General features: G+C 43.5%; 1 protein-coding gene across 5 annotated transcripts in view; it reads right to left on the reverse strand.

Annotated features, from left to right (window-relative positions):
• Window positions 1–10,559, reverse strand: part of C2CD3 (C2 domain containing 3 centriole elongation regulator) — a 35,976-nt gene that overhangs the window by 25,043 nt on the left and 374 nt on the right. For 4 of the 5 annotated variants that reach the window (XR_005626327.1, XR_005626326.1, XM_039697043.1 and 1 more), the window contains exons 2-14: window positions 10,309–10,466; window positions 9,534–9,730; window positions 8,609–8,814; window positions 7,900–8,032; window positions 7,089–7,217; window positions 6,195–6,339; window positions 5,643–5,797; window positions 4,750–4,956; window positions 4,191–4,303; window positions 3,088–3,206; window positions 1,970–2,092; window positions 795–1,232; window positions 384–535 (exon numbers count right to left, since the gene is read on the reverse strand). Coding sequence is in view for 3 of the 5 variants with exons in the window: in XM_039697043.1 (XP_039552977.1) it covers window positions 384–535; window positions 795–1,232; window positions 1,970–2,092; window positions 3,088–3,206; window positions 4,191–4,303; window positions 4,750–4,956; window positions 5,643–5,797; window positions 6,195–6,339; window positions 7,089–7,217; window positions 7,900–8,032; window positions 8,609–8,814; window positions 9,534–9,730; window positions 10,309–10,466 (2,275 nt within the window). In the remaining 2 variants the exon portion in view is untranslated. Of the gene's footprint in view, window positions 1–383; window positions 536–794; window positions 1,233–1,969; window positions 2,093–3,087; window positions 3,207–4,190; window positions 4,304–4,749; window positions 4,957–5,642; window positions 5,798–6,194; window positions 6,340–7,088; window positions 7,218–7,899; window positions 8,033–8,608; window positions 8,815–9,533; window positions 9,731–10,308; window positions 10,467–10,559 lie in introns of those variants that run through there. The other variant, XM_039697046.1, reaches the window with a different exon arrangement.

A 10,559-nucleotide genomic window follows, 5' to 3' on the forward strand; every position in this document is an offset into this window, starting at 1 on the left:
GCAGAGCATGACTAGGGGCAAACCCAACCCAGTCAAATTTTGTAAAATCACCAATGGAAAGCCACACCTCATTCTCCTGTGTAGTCACTTTGACTTTTTCTAGTTTTATTCCATCACAGGACCACAAGTTAAGCAGGCATCAACCCTGATGCACCATAGTGACTTTATTTGTCACACTTTATCTGTGGACAAGGACAGTGTACACCCTGCTCACTGTAGGAAAGGGCTACAGGAAGCTTGGCAGGGCAAAAATGCCTTTTGCTATGAATTGTAAGTAAGAACCCCCCCACACAACCCTCACACACCATCACCAACTTCTTTCTCTAAGCTTCAGCTAGGATATTTCCCAACCCAATAAAAAATGGGGAAAAAACCAAGGTTACTTGAATGAGATGTAAAACTGATGCAGAGGGAGTTTCACTAATCCCAGCAATTTGTCACAGCCAGGGCTTCCTAGCTTGTTCCATGCTTCAATAATCATGACATTGTTCTTCAGCCGCTCCAAGTGTTTGGAAGTCAATGAAAAAGGCATCACCTGAAAGGTTTAAAGCAGAATTAGTACACAAAATACACTGGAAAGTACTGTCTGAGTGCAGAGCATTCTGGTAAGTCTACTTTATTCCAGTCTACAAGAATTGTGCCTTTCAGAGACAGAAGTTAAAAACTGAATGTGCATTCAACAGAGCCAAGCAGGGACATTTCTACGTATATCAAAATAACTTAACTGCAAAATGTGTTTGTCAGTGGGGAGCACCACACTTCCATCAGTGGGAAATGGAGAACATGTCACTTGCCTGACAAAAATTAAAGGCAGGCTGCCTTGTGCCCCAGACGACAGCGGATCTCGTTGCCTCCTCAGTGCTGAGCAGTTTGCAGTTTAAATACACATTGCAGGAACTGGGGAGCCCAGAGCCTTCTGCAATGAAGTCCTTTCCATCAGGCACCATCAGGAGCACGTGCAGCAGTAACCCCTCCTGCTCAGCTGGCGTGACGTGTGTCACCTCATCCCGGGCCAGCTCCGGGCACAGCGGCTGCGCGACGTCCCTGCCGCCTGCTGCTGGCCCCCGGGAGCCCTCGGGGCTCCTTGTGGAGCTGAGGGGGCTCTCTGCACCTCCACCCGTCCTGCTGGGCTCCTGCAGCCCGAGCTGGGCCCCTCTCACGGCGTGAGCTGGGGCTGGGGGCCCGGCTGTAGCTGGCCTGGCAGCGGCACTGGCCACGAGCTGCAGCGACACCTGCAAGGCAAGGCAGAGCTGGTCAGAATGCCCCATGCAGGAACAAGGCATGCAACAGAAACTCAGGAAAACACATCACACCTCTGCTCCAGAACTCACCCTAAGGCATTATGTCGGTTGCAAGCTACAGCTTTTGCTGTAAAATAAAATACACGTGGCTTTAAGAAATAAAGTCCAGGCTGGAGTGCAATCCACACAATTACAGATGAATTATTGAATGGTCTGCGTTGGAAGGGACCTTAAAGCTCACCCCATTCTTAACCCTTCACCTGCTAATATAGAGTTGTTTATCCTCAGAACTGTCAAATCCTTCAAACTGTTAGTGCTTCTCATTCAGAAGCTGCGCAAACTGATAAAACTTTGGCTGGAGAAGATAATTTCTGAAGTGACAAGGACAAGAAGACCAGGCCTCCATGGCAAGAGAGACCTCAGCTCATGCCACATGTGAAATAGCCAAAGCTCCAGGCCCTGAATATGTGCCACTCAAAATTTGCCTGCAGAATGGTTTCTGTATTCGAGTCCCAGTTTATTGACAACATTCCTAGATATGCAGGAGCTTCAAAATATTTCCCCAAACCCCTAAGGAATAAGAAATGGATCATGTTATTTTATACTGGTCTTGCAAACCTTTGTAGCTGAGACCTGGTAAATTGAAACAAAGAGAGAAAAGAGGAGTTAAAAATAAGTGCGGAGCCAAAATTAGTAACAATCCAAGCTAGAGTTGGTAAAACACGTACCTTTAGTGGCCCAACTTGTGTGTGATCTCCCTCTTTCTCCACAGGTATATCCCAGCTGACACTGAGCAGCTCAGCCTCAATCACCCTGCGGAGCTGAACTGATGCTGAGCCAATGGCCACAGGCTGAGGGTAGGCAAAGAAGTAATTTTGCAAGATTTCTATCAGATTTAAAGAATTTTTGTGAAAAAAAAAAAAAAAAAAAGCTTTCTGGTTCCCACTCCCAACATCAGTTGTACCAACAGGGATTTGGAAAATCTCCTTTACTTCCAATTTCAAGTCTCACTAGAACAGTAAGACAAATTTTCCTGGAACCTACTGTAAAAAATTCCAGATTAATGCAAAAATTGAATCACCTAAATCCTAGTAAATGAGTACTGAAATCCTAGTAAATTCCCATACTGAAAGATGCAATTTACTCCCTCCTTAAAAGAAAAGCAGATATCCTTGGTGTTGATTAAAATAACATAAGCTGAGTTAACCCCTCTCACCCTCCTCATCACAGGCAGATGGTTAAGCAAATAATCTTATCAGATAGAAATATACCTTTTCCCCCCAAAAATGCACAAGTTGCAGCTGTTTTTCACAACTCACATGACGTCCCTTACACTGGGCAGGGTGCAGATATAAACTGCACCCACGTGAACTCATCCTACACTGCTAAAGGAGATGTGTTCTCATTGAAGGATAACGTTTACAACTGATCCAATGTGCTTAAACAACAAGAGATCAGTCTTAGAGATGAGGGAAGTACAATTCTTTTTGCTTGCCAGTCTCAATGTCAGAAAAGCCTTTAATGAAGTGACAGGAGGGACAAGCCTGGAAGAGTGAATGGCCCTGGCCCTGAGGCTGCCAGAGCTCCAGAAGTGTTTGGGCAGCACTCCCAGGGATGCACAGGGTGGGACTGCTGGGGTGTCTGTGCAGTGCCAGGGCTGGGCTGGCTGATGCTGTGGGTCCCTCAGAATACTCTGGGATTAGAGTATCAGACTGAACAGCAATCAGTGTAATGTCATTTTCCCTCCTAATATCTGACTGTCTGCACTGAGTGCCTTGGGAAGTGGAAATGCAAAGAATTCCTTTGCTTTTCAATACACAAAGAAGGAACAACTTGTAGTAAATACCTTTTTCTGTGTGCTTTTTCTCTTGTAGATTTTAAAAGCCAGGTCAGAGCCCCACCAGTGCTCCATCATCCTTCCCCCAAACCACACAGGGAACACAGACTGCTGCTGGAACTTCACCACTGGAAGGAAGAGAGGAGCAACAAATATCCAAAATTACCTGACATAAAGAAACTTTCCCCTGTACAGTGCTCTGTTGCACACACAATCATTTAAAACTGCATTGTTTATTAACACCAAGGCCAAAATAAACTGGTTTTCATTTTTGAAGGCCAGCAAATAGCAGGAGGCCAGCAGGACAAAATTAAGATTATTAATTCATAATTAATAAAATAATAAATTATTAAATACATTAATATAAGCAAACATTATAACAGTATTTAAATATTTCAGATGACACCAAGTCTCTGCCATTCTGTCATGCATGTCCAAGAGAACTCAAAATCTCTCAAGTGCCAATCAGAACGATTCAACTCCAATGAATGACCACATGGGAGAGGCATTTGAAAGTCACCCTGGCATTCCAGTTTCTGGGAAGACTGGGCAGAGAGAATCTTGCTCATCCAGCATTCTCTGCTCAGTGGAAACAGAAACAGAAATTGTTCTCGGGGATACAAACACTGGTGACTCTCAGTACAAAGATTAATGTCTCCTGATTTGAGCACAGGACTGGAGATTCCCTGGATCCAGCAGATTATGTGAGCTGTTGGAGATACCACATGACATACTTCCATATCTGGGGAATTATTTATTTGGGCTATAAGTATCTCTGATATTTCTAAAAGCACTTGATCATTCTCCCACTATTGCAGAAAGAATATTGGCATTATGTTCAAATGAAGGAATGGGCTTACTAACTTGTCCTTTCCTTAGGAAAATAAATTTGAGAATCCCAGTATTAATTCCTCTTGGAAGAAAAAATAATTTAAAAAATCACTTCCTGCTCCCTGAGAGGATCATTGCATGGTAAGTCTGGGGTTAGAGGTCCCACTAATCACACTGTGATTTTCAGGCAGCAAAGGAAACATGAGGACCACACTGCTAAATAATTTCTAAGAGATGGAGTCAAGAAAACTAAATCTAAGGGGGAAAAATGATGCTCTTACCATCATCTGTGATTTTACTGGAGGCTACTCGAATTGCTTCTGTTGCTATGGAGACCTGTCCTTTTTCATCCTTTGAGACCCTCACAGGGAAGTGGTACTCCACAAAGAAGGTGCTGAGAATAAAATAGTGGAAGGGTGACCACAATCCATCAAGAATCTGATGCGAGTCATGAAACTGAACACAGCAGGCAAGTTCCAGATTCACAGCTGACTGTAACACTTTTTTAGGATAATTGAAACACCTATTCTATGAATTCCTTCCATAGATTATCTATGTGCCAAATTCTCCTCCAATAAACCCCCTTTTGTTTTCAGTGTACTGCCAGGCACAAAATACATCTGCAGCTCCCCAAAACCCTGGGAAAGGCACAGCCTGAATGAAGTGAGCCCACATCAGGATAAATCAGTCACATCTCTACCTTTCCCAAGTCCATGGGATACAATTCCCTCAAGGAACAGAAGCCTGGAGAGCCTGGGGAAGCTGCATTACACAGGGGAGCTCAGGGAAACCTCCCCTGAAGGCACAGCACACAAACCAGGAAGAAACAATCCCCCTTACCACTTATGAACAGACATGGGCCGTGGAGGCTTCCCCAGCAAACCTTTCCTCCTGGGGGAGATCTGGATGCTCTCAGGAGGGATTTTCAGGCTTTCTATGGTGACTCTGGCGAGGTGTACTCGCTGCAGCAATGCCAACCTGTCTGCACCCAAGGATGTGAGAAGAGACATTCCCCTGTGGTCTTCTGGAGGAGCAGTGGGAGAGCAGCTGGAGACACAGAACTGAGGATCAGGACTGCAGAAACATTCTTGTCATGACCACATAAAGGGAGAATTGTAGCTAGGTGGGATGTTACTTAAAAACTGCCCAATGTTCACTAAAATACACATTTAAAACATATTTTTACAACAAATTTGGTGGTCTCTATAATTCTCTGTAACAAAAATCTCACAATATCTGAGGTCCATAACTGCAGAAAAAAAAAAACTCTGAAAGTGCATGTTCCACATTCTGATCTGAAAAAAATCTTTTCCTGATTCTTCAAAAAGAAAAGCTTCATTTAATGCCATGTACAAAAGCAGGGAGATCATACAGTTATACACAAGACAAGCCTCTGCTGCAGAGGAACAGCAACAGGATTTTTGCCATAGTTTTAAATCTCATTTGTGTAATTTGCAAGACTTGAATTGCAAATGCTTTATGATTTTGTGTTGGTTCCTCTGGGGGTATGAATTTTACCTGATGTAAGAACAGCAGCGTTAGTCAGAAAAATAATCAGAAATAATTTTTTGGAGCTAAAATGGAAAAAAAATAGTCACAAAACCTTTACATTAACTGTATTGTATAAGATAGGCTTGATAATTGGATCTTTAGGGACACTTTTATTGGTTCCATACAAAAAAAAGGGAATGCAGTTTAGATGAGGTCAAAACAAAAGTCACTGATGTAACTACCTGGGCTTAGTTTCTGTCACATTCTGATCAAAGGCATGAAATTCCTTCTGTGGATTCACTGGAGCCACTTTTTTGAGAGTTTCTGTCTTGGATGCTTTTTTTGAGGACTTAACATCATCATCGCTGAGGAAATCACTCAAACTGGAATCAGATTTCTAAAGCAGAAAGAATGTACATAAATAAGAAGTTAATTGTCATTGTACAGAGAGTTCCATAATGGTCACAATACATAAATGGAAAACAACTTGTGCATTGCATCAACTGAAACAATTAAAATGGTATCAAAATTTCAGGGATTTTAAAAACAGAAAATCTCCCTGGACAGCCTCAATCGCAGCAATTTCCAAACTCAATGCTTGACTTTGTAGTCTTAACAATAGTCTTTTAATAATACTAATTTTAAGCAATGTGCACATGTACTCACAAGCATTTGTATGATACTTAATTCTTATTCAGCTCTAAATTACTGCAATCTGTCATTTTCCTGATCATGCAAGCCTCCATTGCTCTGCACATGAGGGAGTGCACATTTCCCTTTGGATCTCCACTTACAGGAGCTGTGTAAAAAAGCTTCTCCAGCAGACTCTGGTCGTAGTGGGGATCACCGAGTTCACTGTCATACACCTCGCTGCCAAGGGAGAGAGAATCCCACAGGGAGCCTGTCCGATCCCAGAAGTGCCCCGGGGAGAAATCAGCACTGTGGATACAGGAGAAAGAAGCACACCTCAGTGTTCCATGTTCTGCAGTCAGTCTCCAAGGCACGTGGACAGTGGTGCCAGTTTTATCCTGGATTGGGGCCACGCTGGCTCCAGCCAGGGGCAAACTGTGCTCACAGAGCACGTCTGTGAGCCAGCCTGCAGGGTCACCTGGGGACAACCTGGGGTTAGTTTGGTTTAAGGTTTTCCTCTGTGCTGTGAGTTTAAAATCATTTTATGATCTGCAACACTACAGTGCAGGTAATCACTGTGTGATAAACCACAGTGAAAAAATAAGTGCGGGGCACAAGAAACATCAATCATAAATTCCGAACCATATCTGACCCAGAAGCTGTGTGTTCAGGGTGCAGATGTGGACACAATGGAAGCACCATTTATGCTCCTGCTACGCAAAATGAGAGGAAAAGGTGCATTTAATGTCTGGAGAAAGATTAAAAATAGCTATAGTTTCTCATTAGTTTTAATTTACAGTGTTTCTTCTCCCAATAAACAAGGTATTTGTTTTATGAAAAATTGTGGTTAATCTTTCTGACACCACTTTCACACCAAGTGACCTGGAGCTATCCAGGTTGCCATGCATTAAAGCAGAGCTATAAAACACCTCCATCACTTGCACACGAGTCACTGGTTACATTCCCAAAAATCTGGACAACCTGAAGGGTCAAGAGACACTTTTCAAAATGGTCAGACAAGGACCATTTTGCAGAAGCCTCCAGTGAATCACACTCACCTGCCCATCAGTAACTGGATTGCTCTTTCTTCAGAGTTTAGGTCAAAGTGCTGACCTGAAACTTCAGATCCAAAGTGATGGGGATCCTCAGGAGTGGGCACAAAACTGGACTTCAAGCCTCTTGGGCTCCTGGGTAACAGCAGTGGAAGCACAGACAGCAGAAAATGGAAAAATAAAGACATTAAGGCATGCTCAAGATGAATCCATTAATCACTTTACCAGTTTTTTTTCTGTGAAGTCCAAAATAATCTACTTTAACACAAACAGTTTGTGCAGAAAGAAATGAAATTGAATTTGCAATAGCATCACTGACTGTCAAAGACAATGACATTGCTTTCTGGTTATCACAGAACAACAGGCAATATTCACATTTTTCCAGAGGAAAACCAAGAAATCTATTTTTTTTTTCTCCTAAGAAAACACCATGCATTTAGGTCATCAATTACTTACACTTCTCTGAAAAACTGTTCCTTGTGATGCAGTGCCATTTCAATTGCACTGTATTGCACTACTCTTATTCCCCACCAGAATGTAATATTTCCTTGACAAATGACTTCTAACTAAATACAAATACACTAAGAAATTAAATTAAAATCAAATATTTATATCAAGGCTTACTACATGAAGATTAAAATGAATTCACAAAAAGTAGGCATTTATTCAGAAGTAGAAATTAACTTCCCATTTGAATGATGTGCTACTTCACCCAAAACCACATCCTATGTATCTCACTATCTCTACAGTTTTCTGGATAAACCCTCAAAATTTATGGTCTGGAGCTTGAATCTCACTTCCCCCAATCCAAACTCACTTTGCTGGTATTTTAAAATTGTCTGTCTCTATGAAATGAGACATTTTATTCAGTTCAATCTCCATGTCTGGGCTGGACTTCATTGCAGAAACAACCATGGCATCACGGAGTTTACTGCCTTGATCCAAGAGAGCTGGGAAAGAAGCACAAGGATTTCATTTCAGCATTCAAGTGCATTTTAAAAGCCATGTGTAGACACAGTCAATGTGTGAGCTACAGTCAAGAAACTTATTTTCTGCTGTTAAAAAGAGATCTTGGTGCGCTGGGGATCAGATATGTTTTATACACCAGAAAACAGCTGAGCTGGGAGTGAGGGAGGGTGATCCTCCATCAGTCTCCCACTGCACAAGGAATTTGTGCACACACAAGGTCAGGTACTGAAGGGCATTATTGGGATACAGGAGCAGGACTAATTTAGGGAAGAGCAATTTGCCACTTCAGGATGTCCGATTTTTGCTCTTTTCTGTAAATATGGAACTCAAAAGACAGCACATATGGAAACGTGCCCTACTCCAATGCTGATTCCAATCCAGCCCAGGCAAGAGTGGATTTGAAGGGAAGGCCTTTTTGGAATAATGCAGCAAAAGGGTGCAAAGCCTCTCTTTCCCTTCAGAAAACCTGACAGACACTCAGAAAACCAGACAGGCAGACGAAATACCATCGAGAGCTGTTTGCAGCGAAGTCCAAAAGTGGAGAGCTGCACACCAACCTGCCAGCAGGTCCCTTGCAGCCGGGCTGTGCATGGAGAGCAGCCGTGTGCTCCCCCCGGGAAGCGCTGTGGGATCGGCGCTGCTGGGGAAGGACAGGAGCTGATTCTCAGGGCTCATCTCCACATGCTCCTCCGGAGAAATCACACGGGCACGAGGAGCAGGAAAGGTGTTCTTCACGTTCTCAGAGTTCTCTTGGTCCTTTCCTCTAGGGAAAAATGAAACTGTATTTCGGTGACAACTCCAGGGCGTGGGTAAAGGGATTCAGAACTCTGCAAATTCTCCAAAAGGAAACATGACATGTTATTCTAATGATTCCTCATCTGCCACTGAGACCATCAGAGAGACCCACCCAAGCTGCAAGTAAAATATTTTTTTTAAAAAAGGCTTTTTAAAAGATCTTTTTCATAAGAGCACGTTGTGACAGGACAAGGGTGAACAGCTCCCCACTGCCAGAGGGTAGGTTCACATTAGATATCAGGAGAAAGCTCTTTGCTGGAGCATGGTGAAACTCTGGCACAGGTTACCCAGAGAAGCTGTGGCTGCCTGTCTGGCATGTCCAAGGCCAGGCTGGATGGGGCTTGGAGCAGCCTGGGATAGTGGAAGGTGTTCTGGCAGCAGGGATGAAATGAGATGAGCCTTAAGATCCCTTCCAACCCAGATTATTTGGTGATTCCATGGTTTGAGGCACCTCTTGTGTGAACTTGCTTGACTTGAACTAAGTCAACCTAAGAAGCAAATTTCTGACAGACAAGAAATTGTCCCTGTCACCTTGGAAACCCTCAACATCCTGGATTTCATATAAAATGCATGTTTGAAAAGATCAAGCGTCCCATAACTCACAAGTGTACTGACACTGCTTAAAAATTCTGTGCGAACTGCAAAATAAACCACAGCTTTGTCATGAGGAAAAAAGAAAAAGGGTACCTAGGAGATGTGGCTTTGCTGTTGTCAACAAATTCCTGTTCAGCAGCCACCCGGGGGTGCCTGGGCTGCTGGGATGGAGCAGGAAGCTGGGACTTGCTGCTTCCCTGGGCAGCAGCAGCATCTGAACCTCCTTGCGTGGCTGGCACGCAGCTGCTGGTGCCATACAGCTCTGGCAGAGGCTCTAGAACCAGTGACACCTGGAAGACAGGATGTGGAAATATTGCTTTGTCTTTTCCTATCTAAGTGCAGTAAACGCTGCATTCACCTTCACCTGTTGTGCAATGGAGAACTGCTGCTTTTCTACATAAAGTAATATTTACATCACACAGCTATGCCACATATTTACAACTACTTGTTTCTCGTTCCACATTTCAAATCCAGCCAACTGCCTTTCTTAATCAGATATGCAGAGCCAGGGCTGCAAGACAGGACTTTCTTAATTCCAGATGTTAAAATCTTCTCTTACTCTAGCCCAGTGAAGTGTAAGAGCCAAATATCCATTTTAAATCCACAGTTAATACTCACTGTCAGTGTAGAGGTGACCACATGCTCCTCATTAAGCTCAACTCCCCCACATCCCTCTAAACAAAATAAAGCAAAGACTGCCAGTATTTGGGTTTTTTTTAATTTCTTACCTTAGCTCAGAAATGTCTTGGACACAGAGCAGGCCTGCAGTGTGCCATGCACAGCTTCATCCTGCACCTGACTGTGCCAGTGTCACAGCACATAATTTATATTAATATCATGTAATAATGAGCAAAGACACGAAGGCTACCTGCAGCTCCCCGAGTTTATCCGATGTTGGTGACAGCACAGCAAAAGAACCTTTGATGGGATGGCTGGGGGAGAGCTGGGACAGTTCAGTGATCCGTGCCCTGCCGAGGAGCAGGTGGTCTCGTTTGGTTAGGACCTCCAGGACAAGAACGCCCATATCTGCAAAAACCAGGAACACCTTCGGGTCAGCCTCACGCTCACGAGTGACACTTTTTGGCTAAAATGACAGAAATGCCAGAGACTGACGTTATA

This window comes from Passer montanus, unplaced genomic scaffold (assembly GCF_014805655.1).
Source record: "Passer montanus isolate IOZ18808 unplaced genomic scaffold, ASM1480565v1 scaffold116, whole genome shotgun sequence".
NCBI classification, from domain to species: domain Eukaryota; kingdom Metazoa; phylum Chordata; class Aves; order Passeriformes; family Passeridae; genus Passer; species Passer montanus.